The sequence below is a fragment of the Ascaphus truei genome, chromosome 2 (assembly GCF_040206685.1).
Source record: "Ascaphus truei isolate aAscTru1 chromosome 2, aAscTru1.hap1, whole genome shotgun sequence".
Classification (NCBI taxonomy): domain Eukaryota; kingdom Metazoa; phylum Chordata; class Amphibia; order Anura; family Ascaphidae; genus Ascaphus; species Ascaphus truei.
In genome coordinates, this window is record NC_134484.1 from 291,286,840 (window position 1) to 291,309,506 (window position 22,667).

Genomic DNA, 22,667 nt, shown 5'->3' on the forward strand with positions numbered 1-22,667 from the left:
CTCCAGTTGAAATCCGAAGTGCTCACTAAAGCATCCCTACCTACACCTGCCTCCCCCTCTCCATCCTCAACCATGGGGGTCAGCCCTAGCCCATCCCCTACTTCTGGTGACGCAAAACCTGACTCCGCCTCAGGTGCAACACTCGAAGGCGGTACAGCCGGAGGGGGATCTTGGCTGGCTCCAAAGATAGGTGCACTCGGCAAGGCAAATTCACCGAAGCACAATTCTCCTGGGGATGCTCTCCAACCGGGAGGGGCGTTGAGAGGCACCCCAACGTCTATATCTATGGGCAAGGCCTCATGCTGCTGAGCATTTTGGCCTTCCACCCCAGAGACGCCGGGTACCTTCAGTTGTATTCCCTCCAGAAATTCGAGGGGGGGGGGGGCTGTACGTGTGTGGGATCTGGTTTACACTGGCTACTCGTAACCAGTGGTCTGGACAGGACCACCTTGTACACTGGCGACACACTTTATTCGAGCTTGGCTAGTCCCACGAATTCGGGTATACCCGGGTGTATTGAGGTTTGTGACTGTTTTCTGCCCGAGTGCATTGAGTTATTTTCCAAGCAGGGATTGAAGCATTTTATTCCTGCTGGCTGCAATACTGCACAGTATATATATATAAACTGCATTACAATTCATGAATTTATGCCATCTGGTAGACACGCGAAGCATTGCAGCCTATTAAATCCTAATCATTATCATTTAACAGATCAGCCGCCCATCAGCCAGGCATGAACCCAGGCTGGGAAGGCAAATGCAACGGGGCTTGTCAGAGGTTAGGAGTGGCGCATTCCAGGTATCTGCCAGGTACATACCGGGTATTTGCTCGAATAAAGTGTGTCGGTGCAGTATGGAACTGATGTTACGTCCCGCTTCAGAGACTTCAGAGGGTAAACGTAATACGGCTCACCCTCCTCTACCTCCTCAATCACCCTCTTATTTGTTTTAAATTTGCTCTTTCTAGGGATTGATTCCCCAGGAGAGATTACCGCTACCTCCATAACAGGAGCTTCCTCCTGCTCCCCCACACTCTGTACGGTGCTTACATTGGGGGTAAGGTGTTCTTGGGGGGGGACAGCGACAACAGAGGGTGACTGTTGTGGGGTGACTTTTCCTTTCTCCCTCTTTGTAGGGGGGAGAGGTTCAGATGTCACTGTTTGAGTTGAGGCAGTGACATCTTCTATGATCCCAGGGGGGACCTGGGCCCTTGAGGTCTTTTCCTTCTCCCTCTGTTCTTTGGGGAGAGGTTCAGATGTTACTGTTTGAGATGGGCCAGTGACATCTTCTGTGGACCCAGGGGGGGCCTGGGCCCTCAAGGGCTTTCCTTTCTCCCTCTTTCTTTGGGGGAGAGGTGCAGATGTCACCGCCCGAGATGGGGCAGCAACATCTGCTGTGGTCCCAGGGGGGGGGGGGGCTGGGCCCCCAAGGGCTCCACCGCGGTGGGTACAGTGGCACAAGGTATTCCCCCTTCGGGGGAGACAGTGATAACAGAGGGTGGTCGCTCCAGGGCGACCCCCTCTCCTTCTCTCCGCTCTCCAGGGAGAGGTACAGAAGTCACTGTTCCAGATGGGACAGCAAAATCTCTTGTGGTCCCAGGAGGGACCTGGGCCCCTGAGGGCCCCGCTGTGGTGGGCACAGCGGTACGGGGTGTCTTGGCAGAGGGAGGGGTGGGTGTAGGAGTTGGGATAGGTCCTCTGTTCCCTTTGGGGCAACTCCTACGAGTGTGCCCCAGCTCCTTGCACAGATAACATCTAATTCCCTCCGTGCCATAGAACACTGTGTACATTATGCCCTCGTACGGCACCCTAAAAGAACCCTCCACAGATTCTGTGCTCCCCGGCAGCTGCACTTGTACCTGCCACCTAAATGAGAGCACGTGCCTCAGCGCTCTATCCCTACAGCCCAGCGGAATTTTTGTTATGGGAGACTTAATGTCTCCCAGGACTTGTAGGTGCAGCCGCATGAGGCTATCTGGGATGAAGGGGGGCACATTGGAGAGAATAATCCTAGTGCCTAACCCCTCCATGGGCTCTACGGGGATGTAGGTCCCCCCTACACTGATGCCTTTCTGCACCAGGGTGTGCGTGGCAGCCAGCGTACGGAGAAAGAAAATGCCCTTCCCGTACATCTTGCTGGCCGCCACCACAGCAGAGGGACCCACAACGTCTGCCACAGCCCTAACATAAATCTCCATGCTAAGGCCAGGTGACACTGGGCACCTCACCCCAAGCTTCCTGCTCAGACAGGGTGTGGCCCCAGCATTGTTATTGCCGGGGCCGACGCCTGCAGCTGCCACCTGCACCCAAGTTGAACCTGGGACTGCAGGGGTTAAACTGACAAGAGGAGCTGGGGGAGGTGTGGCCAGGGCACTGGAAGTACCAGGCCTTGGGCTATGGTTGTTACTCCTAGGGGCCCCAGTTTTAGGAGTCCGATGTCCAGGTGTGGCCCCTGTTGCTGCACTAGTCCTGTTCCCCCCAGGCATGATGAAATAAGCCTCTAAGTAAGGGGAGGAAATAGTGCTTAGGGAGAGAGATGCAGGGAGGTAACTGTTTCTTTTAAGAACCAATTAACTATCTCTCTGCACAGGGAGAGAATGAAAAACAGCTTTTAAAACCTGCTGTAATCTTCTCTTTGTCCCCTAATTATTTAACTCTCTCTCTCTTTCAAGAAACCACACACAAAAATGAAGGTCTTAAAGTAAGACACAGAGCTCCCAATTGCAAAAGAAAGAAATCAGGCTTAAATTAAAGTGAAAACTGGAAGTAAAAAACAACCAGAGGTGGGGGAATGGAGAGGGGTTGAGACTGCAATTTCTGCCAGCCAAAGTGCAGCTTTGCTGGGTTGAAATACAGCAGCCTCTGGGTGAAAACAAAAACGGTTTTTAAACCTGAAAAAAACCACCCAAACCCTCTACAAAAACCACTGTATACTCACAGTATACTCCCCCACAGATCCACACCAAAGTATACCAAAAAATAAAGAATAAAAGAAAAAAAAGAAAGAATACAACCTGATTCTTCAGCAATTGCCTGGGAACTCTGAGTGGAAGAGAAGCAGGCTCCAGCACAGCTTCACACAGGAAAACAGGGCCTATGCAGAACCCTTCCTTTTACCTCTCTGTATGAGGGGGATCTATTTTGATCTGGTTTGAAACTGATTGGCCAGCGAAGCCGGCCAATTCAGTTGAACAGCAATTCTACTTGTTACCAAGTAGAAGAAAGATAAACCAGTCAAACAAAAATGAAATGAACCCAACAAGTGCACTGATGAAGTGCACTTAAAACAGAAGGGTTAAATCTGAAGAACCCTGATTGGTGGATACCGAGCAAAGCACCCCACCTAACGCCCACTGGGAGGCAAACTCTGAAACCGTCCCAGTAGACTCGGCGTACGAGTACTCTGCCCGAATACGGGAGTGCACCAGCGCCCGGAACATGACCAAGATGTTTGTCGGGACCCCCCCCTCCAAACACTGCTTCCTGGTTTTACAAATGGCTACCTTAGCCAATGCCAGGAGCAGGTTGACCAGGAGATCCCTAGGCTTATTGTCCCGGGACACTGGGCACCCAAAAATAAAAAGATGAGGTGAGAAGTGCAACCAGAACAGCAGGAGCAAGCTCCTCAAGAAGGAAAAGAGGGGTTGCAGTCTGGCACAACTCGAATAAATGTGATATACGGACTCCCGCTCGCCACAGAAGGGACAGGTGGCGGGGGAGTCCGTGAAGTGTGCCAAATACTCTCCTGTGCTCAGTGCTCCGTGGAGGACTCTCCAACTCAAATCCCCGGCGGGACGGGGAACCAAAGATGAATAGAGTTCCCTCCACCGGGGTCTCTCATCCTCGTTCGCTGGGAATACCCGCCTCCAGATGGTGTCTGGGCGGGTGACAAGGGCGAGGTAATGCACTATATGGAGCACCAGAGAATACAGGACTTTCCTCGGCATGCCGCGGAAACATGCCGGGGACATTTCCCCCAACTTGCTGAGGTTGGGGGAGAGAAGAGCCCGAGGGGGTTGCCGTGACCTTGGTTCTACGCAAAGATTCGGAGAGCCGAAGTTGATAGGATGACAAGGCTTTCCGGTCTGCAATACCCCCTCAATGAAGGTGCGGGAGTCGGGGTGTATGGCATCTTTAATCTCCTGGATCAAACGACGAGGGACGCGGGCAGAACGCAGATCCATACGGGGCGCGAGCACCTCTGCCCCTACCCAATCCCGCCGCTCATAGTCCAGGAGATCCCCGACTCTGGTCACCTGCGCCAGGATTAGCCGTCGGCAAATAGAGGGTGAATCCAACATCCGAGCCCCCACTGCCGGATTATACAGCAGGGGCTCGGCGAGGAAATCAATCCCCACCGCCTGTTTCTTCCTGGTCGCGGAGACCAGTTTCCATGCCTTCAGTAAGTCCCGGTAGTATGCCGGCAGCTCCGAGAGGTTTCTACCTAAACCCTCGGGCCTGATGAAAAAGAGTTGCCGGTCATACCTCATATTGCGCAGCTGGCGAAAGAAAAAGGTTGCCAGCTGGCACCACTGCGGAGACGGATCTGCGAATAGGTATCTCTGCAGGTATTGGAGGCGGAAAGTGTGTAACTGGGAGCGGACACACACCACTCCCTGTCCACCCTCCTCCAAAGGGAGACACGCAACTCCCACAGAGACCCAATGCTTCCCCATCCAGAGAAAATCCATCAACTTCCTCTGGATCTTGTTGATAAATTCGGGGGTCGGACCCATGGCTATCAGCCGGTGCCAAAGCTGACTGGCCACTAGCTGATTAATCACCAGGGTTCTTCCCCTAAGGGAAAGCATTCTCGACAGATACACCCATGACCCCAGACGAGCAATGACCCGTTCTTCAAGATCACTGAAGTTTTCTGGGGCAGGGTCCTCTGCAGCAGACAGGTAGACTCCCAGATACTTGAGAGTATCGCTCCCCCACGAGATATTACGAAACGTGGGGGGCAAAGAGTCCACCTTTAAGGGACCCACCAAGATGCCGGAGCACTTGGACCAGTTGATCCGAGCAGAAGAGGCCGCGGTGTAGACCTCTTGACACTCCTGTGCCCTCTCTAGATCATCTAGGTCCTGGGCCACGAGGAGCACATCATCGGCATAAGCCGACAGGACTACCCGCATGTCGGGCTCCCGCAGCACCAGCCCGGTAAGCCTCTTCCTCAGTAGGCAGAGGAAGGGCTCAATGGCCAGTGCGTACAGTTGCCCAGACAGGGGGCACCCTTGACGCACTCCCCGACCAAACACAAAAGGTGCCGTCAGGGACCAGTTAATCTTCACCAGACACTCTGCAGAAGCGTACAGCATCTGGAGAAAGCCCACAAATTGTGGGCCGAAGCCAAACACCCGCAGGGTCTGCATAAGGTAACGGTGATCCACTCTGTCAAACGCCTTCTCCTGATCTAGGGACATGAAGGCGAGTGATAGACCCGTCCTCTGTGCGTAATGCATCAGGTCCCGGACCAGAAAAATGTTGTCATGAATGCTCCGGCCCGGGACAGTATAGGACTGGTCAGGGTGAATCACCTCTGCCAGTACGGACTTGAGCCTCAGCGAAAGCGCTTTGGCTACGATCTTATAGTCCGTGCTGAGCAGTGAGACCGGTCGCCAATTAGAGATCTGACGGAGATCCCCCTTCTTCGGCAGCAAAGACAGTATTGCCCGCCGACACGAAAGTGGCATCTCACCGATCTCCAGGGCTTCGGCTAGGACCTCGGTGAAATCAGGTCCCAGCATCTCCCAGAAAAACCGGAAGAACTCCACAGTCAGCCCGTCTAGCCCCGGCGCTTTTCCGCGGGACATGAGACTGAGGGCTTCAGAGAGCTCGGCCAGAGTCAAAGGTAACTCAAGCCGCTCCCTTCCATCCTCACCGACCGTGGGAAGCCCCTCCCATAAGACCCTGCATTTATCTGGCTGGATGGACTCCGGGGAGAAAAGATCTACATAGAATCTCCGGGTTCTGTCCCGGATGCTCTCCGGGTCAGTCAGAGGGGTACCGTCCTCTGCCAACAGGCATGTGATATGTCTACGGTTTCCCCTCTTTTTCTCCAGCGTGTAGAAGAGGCGCGACCCGCGATCCATCTCTCGAAGGAAGTTGATGCGGGATCGCACATACGCCCCCCGAGCTCTCCGATCTTCCAATTCCCGGAGAGCGCACTTCCTCTCCATGTACATACTCTGCAGGTATTGGTCTCCCGCCACAGACAGCCGCTTCTCGAGATCGAGCACCTCCTCCCTGAGGGCCTCGATCTCAGCATCGCGCCGCCCGCTGGCACCTCTGGTGTACTCCTGACATACGAGGCGCAGATGAACCTTGCCCACGTCCCACCACTGCTCTAACGTGGCAAAGTCTGACCTGCAACCTCTCCAGGCCATCCAAAAGTCTCTGACCGACGTCGCAAACCCCTTGTCCTCCAACAACGAATTGTTGAAATGCCAATAAGCGGCCGAAGGTGCTGCAGGTAGCAGCATCAGCGTCACGGACGCACAATTGTGGTCCGAAAAAGGCGCCAGCCTAATGGCACTGGACTGGGCTCGCGACAGGCTGTGGCTGGAAATATACAGTCTGTCGATCCGGGACCAGGACATCCGTTCACCCCTAAACACCCTAACATAGGTGAACTCAGTGGATGCCTCAGGATGTTGTTCTCGCCAGACGTCTACCAAGGAGTAGCGGGTGATGACCTCCCGCAAGGCCGACGCAGAACACGGGTGTGGCTCCTGACCATTCCGGTCCTTCCGAGCCTCGAGGGTACAGTTAAAATCACCCCCGAGCACCACGTATTCGTCCGCGTCGACTGTCTCCAGGTATTCAGACATTCTGACGAAGAACTGCCTTCTCAGGGGTCCAGTGGCAGGAGCATACACATTCAGGAAATTAAACGTGTAGTCCTCGTGTCGGACCCTGATATGCAACAGGCGACCTGGAACAACAGCTTTGGCAAGCAGCAGCTCTGGTTGAAAGGACTCAGAGAACAGGGTCACCACCCCACTAGATGTTGAAGTGAGATGGCTGAAGAAGACACTGCCTCGCCACTCCAAATGCCAGCTGGCTTCAGCCTCTGGAGTGGTATGGGTTTCCTGCAGGAAACTCACAGAATACTTCCCCTTCTGCAAGAAGGAGAGTACCTGGAACCTGCGAAACCCATCCTTACAGCCGTTAACATTTAGCGTACCGATGCTTAACGCCATTGGTAATCAGGAGTTTTTTGGTTCCCCACAGGTGCTCAGGGTACTATACCCTGAGAAGCCTTTACGTGGTCTCGCATCACTTTTTCAAACTTCAGGACCCTAATATGGATAGCCCCAGAGATTTTGGCCTTGTGGTTGGCCCTGATGTAAACTCCGAGAGAGTGGAGAATGACCGAGGCATCTTTCCACTTCTCAAGGGCCAACTTCACCTTAAAGTTTTTATGCTTGCAGAGGGTATCCTCTAGGAAAGCATCTAGCTCCTTGGCAGGGATAACAGGGGTCAAAGAGTCCACCGACTCCACGGTGCCAGAAGACTCCTCACTGAGCCCCAACTCCCTAAGCTCCTGTTGACTGAAAGGCTTAAGACCCTCACCCTCCCCTGCGGGGGTCTCTCTCAGTTCTACAGTGGGTTCCCCCTTCGGTGTTTCCACGAGGGGGTCCACTAAATCCTCCACTTCCAACCCCGGGATAGGATGTTCAGGGGTATCTGGTGGTGGCATGGCAGAGGCAGCGGTTTCTGGATTGACCTTGTGAACCAAAAAGGTACCCATTACCCTCCTGGTCTCCTCTATCGCCGTGTAAGTAAACGGAATGTTAGGGGCCTTCGCCTCAATCACGGGAGGGCACTCTTCTGTAGGCACCCCAAGGAGAGAGTCTAGCCTGGCAGTCATCTTTGACAAAGACCAAAACTCCCCACTAAGAGGGCTCATGTCAGATAGCCTCCAGTTGAAATCCGAAGTGCTCACTAAAGCATCCCTACCTACACCTGCCTCCCCCTCTCCATCCTCAACCATGGGGGTCAGCCCTAGCCCATCCCCTACTTCTGGTGACGCAAAACCTGACTCCGCCTCAGGTGCAACACTCGAAGGCGGTACAGCCGGAGGGGGATCTTGGCTGGCTCCAAAGATAGGTGCACTCGGCAAGGCAAATTCACCGAAGCACAATTCTCCTGGGGATGCTCTCCAACCGGGAGGGGCGTTGAGAGGCACCCCAACGTCTATATCTATGGGCAAGGCCTCATGCTGCTGAGCATTTTGGCCTTCCACCCCAGAGACGCCGGGTACCTTCAGTTGTATTCCCTCCAGAAATTCGAGGGGGGGGGGCTGTACGTGTGTGGGATCTGGTTTACACTGGCTACTCGTAACCAGTGGTCTGGACAGGACCACCTTGTACGGAACTGATGTTACGTCCCGCTTCAGAGACTTCAGAGGGTAAACGTAATACGGTTCACCCTCCTCTACCTCCTCAATCACCCTCTTATTTGTTTTAAATTTGCTCTTTCTAGGGATTGATTCCCCAGGAGAGATTACCGCTACCTCCATAACAGGAGCTTCCTCCTGCTCCCCCACACTCTGTACGGTGCTTACATTGGGGGTAAGGTGTTCTTGGGGGGGGACAGCGACAACAGAGGGTGACTGTTGTGGGGTGACTTTTCCTTTCTCCCTCTTTGTAGGGGGGAGAGGTTCAGATGTCACTGTTTGAGTTGAGGCAGTGACATCTTCTATGATCCCAGGGGGGACCTGGGCCCTTGAGGTCTTTTCCTTCTCCCTCTGTTCTTTGGGGAGAGGTTCAGATGTCACTGTTTGAGATGGGCCAGTGACATCTTCTGTGGACCCAGGGGGGGCCTGGGCCCTCAAGGGCTTTCCTTTCTCCCTCTTTCTTTGGGGGAGAGGTGCAGATGTCACCGCCCAAGATGGGGCAGCAACATCTGCTGTGGTCCCAGGGGGGGGGGGGCTGGGCCCCCAAGGGCTCCACCGCGGTGGGCACAGTGGCACAAGGTATTTCCCCTTGGGGGGAGACAGTGATAACAGAGGGTGGTCGCTCCAGGGCGACCCCCTCTCCTTCTCTCCGCTCTCCAGGGAGAGGTACAGAAGTCACTGTTCCAGATGGGACAGCAAAATCTCTTGTGGTCCCAGGAGGGACCTGGGCCCCTGAGGGCCCCGCTGTGGTGGGCACAGCGGTACGGGGTGTCTTGGCAGAGGGAGGGGTGGGTGTAGGAGTTGGGATAGGTCCTCTGTTCCCTTTGGGGCAACTCCTACGAGTGTGCCCCAGCTCCTTGCACAGATAACATCTAATTCCCTCCGTGCCATAGAACACTGTGTACATTATGCCCTCGTACGGCACCCTAAAAGAACCCTCCACAGATTCTGTGCTCCCCGGCAGCTGCACTTGTACCTGCCGCCTAAATGAGAGCACGTGCCTCAGCGCTCTATCCCTGCAGCCCAGCGGAATTTTTGTTATGGGAGACTTAATGTCTCCCAGGACTTGCAGGTGCAGCCGCATGAGGCTATCTGGGATGAAGGGGGGCACATTGGAGAGAATAATCCTAGTGCCTAACCCCTCCATGGGCTCTACGGGGATGTAGGTCCCCCCTACACTGATGCCTTTCTGCACCAGGGTGTGCGTGGCAGCCAGCGTACGGAGAAAGAAAATGCCCTTCCCGTACATCTTGCTGGCCGCCACCACAGCAGAGGGACCCACAACGTCTGCCACAGCCCTAACATAAATCTCCATGCTAAGGCCAGGTGACATTGGGCACCTCACCCCAAGCTTCCTGCTCAGACAGGGTGTGGCCCCATCATTGTTATTGCCGGGGCCGACGCCTGCAGCTGCCACCTGCACCCAAGTTGAACCTGGGACTGCAGGGGTTAAACTGACAAGAGGAGCTGGGGGAGGTGTGGCCAGGGCACTGGAAGTACCAGGCCTTGGGCTATGGTTGTTACTCCTAGGGGCCCCAGTTTTAGTAGTCCGATGTCCAGGTGTGGCCCCTGTTGCTGCACTAGTCCTGTTCCCCCCAGGCATGATGAAATAAGCCTCTAAGTAAGGGGAGGAAATAGTGCTTAGGGAGAGAGATGCAGGGAGGTAACTGTTTCTTTTAAGAACCAATTAACTATCTCTCTGCACAGGGAGAGAATGAAAAACAGCTTTTAAAACCTGCTGTAATCTTCTCTTTGTCCCCTAATTATTTAACTCTCTCTCTCTCTTTCAAGAAACCACACACAAAAATGAAGGTCTTAAAGTAAGACACAGAGCTCCCAATTGCAAAAGAAAGAAATCAGGCTTAAATTAAAGTGAAAACTGGAAGTAAAAAACAACCAGAGGTGGGGGAGGGGAGAGGGGTTGAGACTGCAATTTCTGCCAGCCAAAGTGCAGCTTTGCTGGGTTGAAATACAGCAGCCTCTGGGTGAAAACAAAAACGGTTTTTAAACCTGAAAAAAACCACCCAAACCCTCTACAAAAACCACTGTATACTCACAGTATACTCCCCCACAGATCCACACCAAAGTATACCAAAAAATAAAGAATAAAAGAAAAAAAAGAAAGAATACAACCTGATTCTTCAGCAATTGCCTGGGAACTCTGAGTGGAAGAGAAGCAGGCTCCAGCACAGCTTCACACAGGAAAACAGGGCCTATGCAGAACCCTTCCTTTTACCTCTCTGTATGAGGGGGAAGAACCATAATAGATTCATTACCTGCAGCAAGATGAGACAATCCACCATTAAAAAGGGGGAGTTGACGTGAGCTCTGGGGGAGGTCATTTCTTGTAATTATTACCATGTATGTTTTGTCATTTGGATGTAGCACTGAGCACCCCCTGTGTTTTCCTATATTCATGTGCCACAGCCCAGTTGCACTCTATGTGGCATTACATATAGTCAATATTAGGAGGGTGTGGGCGTTTGAGCTTGCTGTGTTTGTGTGTTTTATTAATTTCTGACTGGTATCAGTTGTATGGAGGTTGTGGCACCTCCCCCAGAGCACACGTCAACTCCCCCTTTTTAATGGTGGATTGTCTCATCTTGCTGCAGGTAATGAATCTATTATGGTTCTTCCCCCTCATACAGAGGTATTGGGAACAAATGCAGTGTAGTGTAGGACTTGCACTTATTATGGTTTACCTTGACGTTTGGTGTGCAAGCTTATGATGTTTTGGCCAAAATTTCTAACTAAAAAACCATATTTTATTATTAGCATTAGCAATGTTATTAGTATTGATGCATCATTTCTTGTAATTATTACCATGTATGTTTTGTCATTTGGATGTAGCACTGAGCACCCCCTGTGTTTTCCTATATATATATATATATATATATATAAATATATATATATATAGGCACTGTACTGTGTATCTGTGTTAATGGATGTAGCACTGAGCTCTGTCTGTGTTTCATGTTCTGTCTCTGGTTTTAAATATATATATATATATATATATATATTGTGGTTATTTTGGGGGTTCAATATGAGTTTATTGCTGTTCTGTATGATTGTCATTATGTCCTGATATGTAAAACAATACAATTCAAAGAGGGTGTACTTTCTTTTTCACACAACTGTAATGTAACAATGCTAGTTTGACGAACGGCTGTTGTTTTTGCATATCATTAGCTAAGCTAATGGACGTTACGTATCTAGGTAATGTCATGTTAGTATCCCAGATTTAATGGACCTCTGAGCATTTGCCCCAGAGTTTTTAAAGGTTTGTAATACTTTTTAGCATTGCAATTGTGACCAGACAAATGTTTCAAATATGAGGGACATACCGTAGGCCTCTTCGTTGTCTGTGCACTTTCCTCTTGTAATTCTTCTGTAAAAAATCTTAAATATTATTACAGGGTACCCCATTAACCTATTTTATTTCTGTTTTCTTTATGTAACACCCCTATTCTCCCCCCCCCCGCCCCCTCCCAAGGGGGATTTTCTGGTAGATAGATGTTAGTGGTGCTGTGGTGGTCACCTGTTAGTTCTCAGGAGGCTGAGTCTCTGTGATGTTGCAGGGAGGTTGGGCTACAGATATCCTTTAGTGGTTGGTGCAGCTCCTCCATCCTGAAGGGCTCTGCCATAAACAGGGGTTCATCCCCACAGGAACATTGTGAATAAGAGACTATCAATGCCAGAAACAATGCAACAGGATTTATAGGTGTAACATCCACGTAGTTCATTCTCCATATCCTCCTCATACAAGAGAAGCACACCTCCTGGACCCCACTTAACTCAGATAGGTATCACCTTGCAGCTTGCAGTCACCTCTAGGGTCAGAGCCTAGCACGCAGGGCCCTTCTTCCTTGACTAGGCCTCCCAAGGGCTTGAGGCCCCCAGGCTAGTCTTAGCACCCTCACCCCCTGATGGGGCTAGAACCTGGAAACTGCAACAAACTAACTTACCGGAGAAGAGGCTCACATGCTAGGCCATGTGAGAAGGGATTAACCCCAGCACTGCCTGCTGCTACCAAGACTTATAGTACTGGGGCACAGAAATATATAGCTAGGGGCCACATGGCTACATACAGCTGAACCCCGTCCTTGAGGCTTCCCGATCTGACCGCGTTATAACCGTGTGTAAATGTGTAATTTGTTTACGCGATATATATTTTTTTAAAAATCCTTCAGGTGAAATTCTTGACTGGTGAGTGATTTGTGACATGTACAGTAGGCTGTATTTAGTATGCTGCGAATCTGCTCCCCTGTTCTGGAGAAGGAAACAGCTCGATTGAAATGAATGAGACTAACATATTTTCCAGCAACAGGAAACTACTTCACAGCATATTCAATTAGGACATTTGACTGTGTCAATTTCAAGTGTTTAAAAACCAGAACACTAAAATACCATTTTCTGCACTCGCGTCTTAAGGCGATAAGGTTGGAAGAAATACCGCGCCATGACATCGGTATTCCGAGGTATACACCACGTGAAGTGTTTCAATAATGGCCGCTGCATCTGTATAAAAATAACTAAATTTGCTCCAATACAAATATAAAGAAAAATGTGCCCTTGCTATATATTGAGTGAAATAATGTATGTGAAAACAATATCCACTCATATTAAAAAAGTATTTCAATAAGATTTACAAATAATCCAATATGTTAAAAGTTTGTAAATATAATATCCCTCTTGTGTTTCTATCAATAAATCATTGCCATGTATTTCTGTTTCATGTAAAATTGATAAGCTTACAGTTCTATCCAGAAGTGCATGTGGCCAAGATTGCTCTCCATCTTCAATGTATTCCATTGGTGTACAGTAATGTTAATGTCTTTATATCTGCTTTAAAATATTTGCACACTTCTGAGTAACAAAATAATCAAATGACCAACTATATTAAATTAAAACATTCCCTTCCAATTGATTATCTTTTTTTTAAAAGAAAGACTTAACCAAGCCAAAAGGATAATACAGAGAAGAACAGCCAATGACAGTGGCAAAAACAGTGTAACTGTGTGTGTTTGTACCAGGATTTAAAAATTGTTTTGCATAACCATACAAATAATAATTTATGATACTGTATTTCATGATTATGGTCTGTGCAGGGCAGTATATAGAAGTATATATAGACACAATGTGATGGCAGATACAATAGATTGGACCTATTTTTTAGAAATACCAAATAAGTAAACATGGGAAGGATGTTGATCCAGGGAGAAATCTGATGGCCAATATTGGGAGTCAGAAAGGAATTTAATTTTCCCCTTATGTGACATCATTGGATGATGTTTCATTTGTGGTTTTTGTTTGCCTTCCTCTGGATCAAAATACTGTAAGTACATATATAGGCTAAATTAGCTGTCATCTAAATTTTAGCATTGGTTGAACTTGACGGACATATGTCTTTTTTCAACCTCATCTACTATGTAACCTTGTATGTTTAGTGTTGTTTCTTTGTACTAAATCCCACACTGTTGTGTTTTTCAGATGAGACTGAGGCTCACATTGACTATGAGGACAATTTTCATGACGATAAAGATATGACAGATATGGAATCTAATGATGATGATGGTGAAGACCATAAGGAGCAGCATGAGGAGGATGAAGATGAGGAGAGGGTTTCTTTTAACATACATACTGAGCATCGAGGTAATTTAGAAGATGCCAGAGATCTGGCTTCCATTGAAAAATCAAGCAAGGCACCAACTGAATCTCCAATTTCAATGCTAAGTCAAAAGCATTTGTTTTGGTTTCCCCCTGATGTCTTCGGTGAACCTGAGTCTGAGTTGGAGCCATATGATTCCACTAAAACTCAGTTTTCTAATAGTGACAACCGCATTGGAGTGAAAACGGATTACACTGAACTTGTTAATAAGTTGCATTTTGACAGTGAAGATTTCCCAATTGGCCCTTCCACTACCAAAGATGCAGTTGCCAGCACAGATAGCTTCTTGTTAGATGGCAACCCAGCAACACAAGTTGTGGAGGAAGGGGGAAAAGATGATGGTTCTATGGAAACCGATGACATTTTTGTCACCACTTATCAACCAAGTCATGTGGAGGTGGAGAAAGCTGATTCTAACACACTTCTACCCAACAGCGATATGAGCCACATTTTGTCTGTCTCAACAGTGGAGTCTGATAATAAAGAAGTACAGGTATGGCTTACGCCAACTAATGCTCCAGAAAATGTAATTACTGCCAAAGGATATAGTGATGATATGGCGGGATATCATCCAAATACACGTTTTGGGTACACCAAGCATATTTCCACTACAGCCATTATGCATGATCTCTCAGACTCCACACCCACTGTTTTCGTGGAAACATCACATACAGTGAGGCCTGACTACATGCCATTTCAAACAGGTATTCAGCGTGTAACTATGTACCCGACCCCAGATGAAACAGAATTTACTATGGAGCAAGATTCTGAGAGGTTTCTAGAAAAAGCCTCAGAAGGAACAAATCTTTTTGCTACTTCTGAACCATGCACAGGTGATTACTGCCCAAAAGCCAGTAAAGGTCTATTGATTGCAATTATTGTGGTTGTCCTGTGCTTGCTCTTGTTAGCAACCATCATGGCAGTTTGGTGTTACAAGAAATGGCAGCAGAAGAGCTCAGTCTACAACCTAAATGGTAAAGGTCAAACTAGACATTCACAGCAGATTGAGATGCAGAAAGTATAAAAAAACAAACATTTTGGAAGGTTCGGGAAGAAAAATCATACTGTACCTTGCCAACAAATTCAGAAGTATGTGTTTAAAGAAGGAACATGGATCTGTTTTTTGCAGTGACTCGTGTTTGTTTTGTACTTGTTGGAGTTGAACGAGTTTGATACTTTAGTTTTATTAGACCCGATTTAGTGTTAGAGGAATCTACAATTTTGCAGATCAACAACTACTACTGATACTGCTAGAAGTGTATGGGTAAATATATAACTAAAAGATTAACAGATATTTCTTATAACAGAATGTACTTTTATATAATGTCCTACTTGGGGTGCATTTGAACAATAATTTAAAATAGTTTTTTTTTATGAAAAAAATTAAATTTTAAAAGAATTTGACTAAACTCTGGATGATAAACAATAACCAAAACAATAACTTATAGATAGAGATGTGCAAAGTTTTAACTGGAGTTTGAAAACCAATTGATATTTGCCCTTTTTTCAAAAAAAAGTTCACAAACAAAAAAAGTAAAACATTAAAAGTAAATGTAAAAGTTAAATGAGTGTAATTTATTTTGCATATAAGCCTTAATTTACTTGCAATTTTGCATAATTCTGGCAAATTTGCAACCCTCCGCCCCCAAAATGCAAAATTTATGAGAAATGTGTAAATGTATTCAAATATGTTTCTCAATCTTTTTTTCACATATCTCAGTTTACAAACTGCAAAAATAATATACAAGAGACTAAATACATCAGTTAAAATTAAACAACTTTACTTTCTAATTTTAGATGTAAATATGCATTAATCCATGTTGCAGCTTCTACTCATCTCCATTGCCATCCAACCTGTACTCTTTAAAGGCAGGGGAGCGCAATCTTTCTACCCTGCGCTCCCCTGCCGCTGTCCCCCTCTCCTTGCACCCCCCCTGCTTACCTTGACTCAGACATCTTGGCGTCATGACGTCACGTTGCCATGGCAACGTGACATCACATGACCCTGCAGCGTCATTTGACGCCACATTGCCATGGCGATGCATCACCAGGAGTCGTCTGAATCAAGGTAAAGAGACGTTTACAGAGGCCTTGCAGCTCCCCCGGCATTCATTTAAATGCTTTCGAGACGCACTGGGCCTCTGTAAAACCCGCACCCCTCTCCTTCCCCCCCCCCCCCCATAGCGAATTTTGCACACCACTGCTTTAAGGTATAGTCCTTTATAGGAACAAAATTAACTAGTGTTGAGAACAAATTGGGATTGTTGAAGATGTAAAAGAGAATGAAGACATTAATATTATATAAATATATATTTTCTCATGTGCATATATTAAGTTGAAACCTGAGATGGTTTAAACCTCCCTTTATGTAAATATATAATATGCAGGATATGCATATTACTACAAACAAATTGCCTTGTATTGTGGGAAAAGTTGTAGAGGTGTAGGGATTATTAATTAAACTGGTGACAGATCGAGGCATTATTACCCGGTAATGTAACTCCCACTGAAGTCAATAAGAGTTTCTGTGCGATAGTGCTCTAATCATTACTATCAATATTTTAATGAATAACCCACACAATTTGTACATTTCATGGACTTTGCTAAAAAGGAAAAAAAATCTTCAATTTCTAAAAATTTCATTGTTGCACAAATAAAACAATTACATTGTTACTTTATTTTTTTGTGGATGGCCCATATAAAAATTCAGTATTGAAACATCCACTGCAAGGTTATAAGTATGGATTAACGTACATTAAGGCTAGGCCAGTGAGCAATATTTTGAAGTTCTCTGTGAAAGTTTATTTTAAGTCTCTATTACCAAATAACCATACAAAGGAAGTTGTTAGTGTAATATCCAATGGGAGCAGCAGTACGTTTCAATCATTCTATACAAACACCACTTAGCCCCTAAATTAAATTGTGCTGAGTCCCATAGCATTTGCATCAAATAAAAAAAAACTTTTTTTTCATGGCATGTACTGTATGATGCAGGTTTGTTAGTTAGGCAAGGCAAGGTTAATGCCAACTTGCAGAAAAGATGGCGACTCAATTGATGCATAGAAAGAAGAGAGGAAACATGTTCAAATTGATACATGCCATTACATGAAACACATCCTCCGTAAATCAGGGGAGTTCTTATTCATATTCCAGTCCTCAATCAATCCCTGCATCAGCAAAGGTGGCACAATCAGAGGCTCAGTCTGATTCTGCCACCTTTGCTGGAGCAGGGACTAATTGAGCCCCCTATGCTGAAGCAGGGATAGCCTGAAAACCTGATCTGTGGGGGCTAATGTCCTTGTAACCACTCCTTAATATTTTATTAGTGTAAGCATGCAGAGAAAAATGGATACAAAATATTTGGGACAACAAGCATACTGAAAGTTGCTCTTGTAATATGATTTTAGTCCTAGACCATAACTCCATTATCCTTTTAAACTGCACTACTTTTATTTTCTTTGGGATAGAGAAGAAAATGTGATCTGCTGTTTTAATGAGATTTGACACTGGAAAGCTTTGCTCATTATATATATATATACACACAAAAATGAAACTGCTGTAATATACCCTGCAAACTAAAATCTTAAATATTACAATTGAACCTGGATATTTGTTTAATTAGAGCTATAAGAGGAAGAGAGAGTAGTTAAAAAACTGTGGGCCTTATGCAGAGAGCATAGAATTTTAAAATTGGCGAATTTCATAAAAAGTAGCTTTTTTGGAGAGTTTTATTCTCCATATGCAGAAAAGTGCGAATTCTGCTATGTTTAACATGGATGCGTGTGGCGAGTTTAAATTGGCGAGATGCGCGCTTCAGAAACGTGTAAAAACAAATTCGCGCCTTTTTTTCCCCTTTACTATAGGCGGCGAGCGCCATCTTGCCATCTTTTCCTGGCGCGGCAAAAATGCGAGAATCGCCCCGTTTTTTGGCGCGAACAGCCGCTTTATGCCGTTCGCACCTCTCTGCATTCGGAGAGTTTTAAAAATGGCGAGATGGAGGTTCTCGCCAGCCGCGAGGCGAGTTTTAGCAATTGAAAAAACAAAATGGCGCGTTTTTCGGAACTCGCCATTTTCTGCCGGTTTCTGCGCGAAATTGTACAAAAAATGGTGAATTTCGAAATAACGATGCTCTCTGCATAAGGCCCTGTTTTACTTACCAAAGATATTTAATCAGCCTTGATTAGTTGCAACAAAGAGACACAATGTAATTTAATATATTTAATTTATAAGTACCTGTTTAGTGACAGGATTTTTTTTAAACAATTCATATACTGTACAGTATTTACATGTCTGTTATCCAAACAGTTACGTTATTTTCCAAGTATGTGATGCTATACTATACATGTGTACATTGACACATTAAAACACCCTTTACTGTTCAGTTATAATTTTCCTTATGTAAGCCTAGATTAATTGAGGTTCATTGGTAAAAAAGAAGTGACGTACAGTAGGAACAAGTACGAATCTTAATAAGCAATATAAAGTAAAATGTATGTGTGTACTGTAGGTGTCATATACTTCTTCCTTCAGCATGTGCTTTAGGTGTAAAAAAATAACAGAAAACTAAGAAAACCAATACAAACAAATGTAGAAATTGATATGCATTACCTACCCAGACTCATTCGTTTACATAAACATTGTCAAAAAAATTAAAATGAAAAAAATAACATATCAAGGTACCATGCTATCCAATTTGACATTAAATACTTATGACAAAAACAGAAATTCAGTGCTTGTATTAAGTTAATGCTTACCAGTAAGAGTTGGAGAGAGGAGCTCCGTGGGAAGGTTTAGTTGCCTTATCATTTTATGCCCCTAATGCAGTGATTGTAGGCAATTGATGTTATCATTTTTTTGCATTTTGTGCCCCAATATTTAATAAGCAGTGTAATTCCATAAGACACATTTGGGAGCGTGAAAACACATGTTGTCTAATTTAAGTGAAAGGCCATAAGGTGTCTTTCACCACCAGAATGTGCCAGTTATGGAATACCACTGCTTAATAAGATTAGGACTACAGTATATGTGTGACAAATTAACCACCAGGTCTAAACTTGCACCATTCTTTTGCCTTAGGCATTTTTAACCATTGTAAAAAAAAAAGTTGTTTAACACATTTTTGTAAATTTTCTTTTTACCTTTGACCTCAAAAAGATGGAAGAGTGAATGTAGGTGCTAAGAGTCATCTGAATATGACTCCACTATGAAGCATAGTTGTTATGAGTTGATAAAAGTACTCTTTGACCTCTTTTCATTTTGCTATGAGGTCCTGCATGGGAAGGCTACATGTCTATTTATTTGAATGGATCAGTTTTACCATATAAAGGGATCTCACTCCACAGAATATTGGATAAAGACCTTTGTTCATTGCGATTTGTTTTTGAGTTTTTCACTCATCACTAAGGGATCTTATTTCACCTGGAATATGTTCAATATGGAAAAATAGCACTGATGTAGATTTGATGCACAACTCCATCAAGACCCTTCTTAGTTAAGGTCAGATTGTTGGACTGAAACGTTGATTCCTGAATAAAAACCTTGTGCATCAAATATACATTAGTGACGATTTTCTATACTGTACTGCTGGATTACCACCAAGCTTATTGTGTACCCGTGGAAGAAGCGTTACATTTATGCTTTTTATGAACTTTGCCTGGAATATGATAAATTAATTATCTTCTTATGTACCGTAGCAACATAAAAATCCATTGAAAAAGACAATGTAGACTATAGGTTTGTTTGTTTTTCTAATAAATCAAGACATAAATAAATCACTTAAGGACTGCAGCCTTTACTATTCTTGTTTTTTCCAATTTGTTTTAAACCATGTTGAACTTGTGAACTGGGAGTCACAATGATGCTACTTTGGTGATGTCATGTACAGTTTATGGCACAGAAAATTCCAGGTATCATAAACATCAATGTCATTTTAATTCTTTCTACAGTAGCTAGCAGGAAGATATAATGTAACTAAATGATCTAGCAGCATTTCTACTTCTAAGCACTGGTGACACATCACTGCTAAAGAATCCTAGATGAAAACTTCATATTAAAATGATAAAAGCTGTTACCAAATGTTCCCTCTCACAGGGAGAGACATAGAGTAAATGACATCATAAGAAAAGATAGTTGGGCAACACACAGAGGAAAACCATCAAAGTCATACCTGATAAGATTGAATTTAGTTATTTTATGGTTATTTAGACCTAACTTTGACATATTAAACACAGTTATTACCTTAAATGAAAATATTAATTTTTACATTTTTCTTAATTGGGTTATAACCTGACTTGAGTCTTGACTTGAATGGGACATTTCCTGCATCATTGCCTGAACTGACACACGTAACTTAGAGCATAACCCCCTTAATCCAGTGGTGATTCTGATGCATGCATTGTCACAAATGATATCCCAAATCTAATATGGCTGCTTCTACAGGAGAAACTGAAATATCTCTGTTAATATAGTTATATTTAATTCTATATTCACAATAGGATAAATTAGCATTAGAACCACTTAAGGCTGAGTCCCCAGTGGTCACGGTGGCGTGCGTGCCACACACCACAACACAGCCCTCTATGGGGCAGGCCCCAGTGGATGTGTGTGTGGGAGCGCAAAGCGCTGTGACGCATATGCTCGCAGGGAAGACAAGTATTTTGTCTTCCCGTGCCACGATGTGGTCACGTGGCTGCGCGCAGGCAATGGCAGGGCAGATATGCCCTGTCATGGCTGCACCCACCATCAAGGCCCCACCCCCACGCTCTCCCTAGATCTCTCCTACAGACCGATCAGCAGCATTTGTACTAAAGAGTGTGCAGATTATCTATTTTAGAAAACATTTGCACTGCTTTAGATTGTTTTTGTGTAATGAATACTGCAATGACTGGTAATCAATTGTTTATCTGCTTGTGTTTTTCTATATTTAATATGAGCTTGCAGAGCACTCTACACTGCTTAATCAATGATGCTGCATTTACAAGGAGATTGGGAACTATGAGCAGTTTAGTACTGCAGAAAACAGAGACTGTTAACTGTACTAAGGGTTAATTAAAACAAATTAAGTTACGCTTTGTTGACGTTTACTGCAATATACTATGCATACAAATTACTGCTGTGCTGTTTTTCAAAAACTATGATTTACAGTTAGTCTTATAATGCTAATGTATAAAAGGAAAGGGCAGTGGGAACAGCGCTAATGCAAAAAATACCAATTAGTGACAATTAAGTGACTAACATAATATAAGTACACACTTTGATATTAAAGTGGGGGCTGCCAGGAAAAAAGGTCCACACAGACCAGTACAGACAGTAAAAACACATAATCCGGCGCCTCCAAAAGGAAGTAAAAATATATAGCCTGACCGAATAGAGTCCAATGCGGCTGGGATGAGATCCAAGGCAGTATCTTCAATGAAGTCTCACAGAACGACAAACAAACAAATAAGACAACAACACAGAAGAAAAAAAGAGAAAAAGATCATAGTGCAACTAAAACAAAAAAATCACTGATAAGGTATACAAGAAATGGTTGCAATTTTATTGCGATGAATAAAAATATATATAAAAACAACAAACACTGGATTGTTGGGCAAAAGACACTTGTAAAGCATTGGCATCCGGTAGGGATAAAATTGAAACCCTACTTACAGCACAGCTGATAAAAGTAAGCCCGTAGCACAATGTCACTATCCAACACCAAAGCCTGGTAGATAGATGTCGCAGGTCTGCCTCTGGAGCTCCATGATAAAGAGCTTCACTTCAAGGTTCTTCACCTTGAGAAAGGCAATATTAGACTGCCGAAACTTGGACTTTATGGCATATTAAACCTCCTTTTGAGTAAGACTGTGTGCCTGCTTCTTCTTCTTCGTTCCCTCACATATGCCATAATTAAAGTTTATTTTTAACCTCCTTTCGGTGTTTAGCCCCAATTTTTCTACAGCGGTGCTCCGCTTCTATCCTTTGGATTAACTTTCTCTGCTACACGATGGCGTGATGCACGCACTGGATCTACTGCTTCACATTTGAGTACTCCTCAATATTCTTTCCATTATCAATTTGGGAGAACTGGACCTATACAGTGCTACTCTAGGTGTATACTTTCAATGCCATACAGCTATAAGACTATTTTACATTAACAGATGACTGTGTGTGTACTATATGGAGGATCATGATATTAACCCCCACTATGAGTGTTCCATGCACTGGGTCTAGGAGTCACATTTTTGCTTAAATACTACTTATCTAACATCCATACAAGTTTATGACTGGATTTCAACTATATGCTTCCTCTATATACTGAGCACCGACATTGGAACTTGTCTCTATACAGTACACCTAAAAAAGAAACCAGCCCCGGCTGGGGAAGAAGAATTTCTAATGAAGCCTTTTTTCAAATTCTCTTGAATATACTCCGACATTGCCTTGGTCTCAGGAATGGATTGCAGGTAGGATCTTGACTTGGGAAGGACAGCCCCGGGCAAGAGGTCAATGGGACAAACAAAAGGGCGGTGAGGAGGAAGAATCTCAGAACGACCTTTATCAAAAACATCAAGAAATTCAGTATACACTTCTGGAACGGTAGGTTTGTCTGATTTAGG

General features: G+C 45.2%; 1 protein-coding gene across 1 annotated transcript in view; it reads left to right on the forward strand.

Annotated features, from left to right (window-relative positions):
• SUSD5 (sushi domain containing 5) overlaps window positions 1–19,849 on the forward strand; it is a 355,951-nt gene extending 336,102 nt beyond the window's left edge. The window contains exon 5 of the mRNA XM_075586342.1: window positions 13,893–19,849. Within this exon, the coding sequence (XP_075442457.1) occupies window positions 13,893–15,094 (1,202 nt within the window). The 3' untranslated portion in view covers window positions 15,095–19,849. The remainder of the gene's footprint in view (window positions 1–13,892) is intronic.
• The last annotated feature ends 2,818 nt before the right edge of the window (window positions 19,850–22,667 follow it).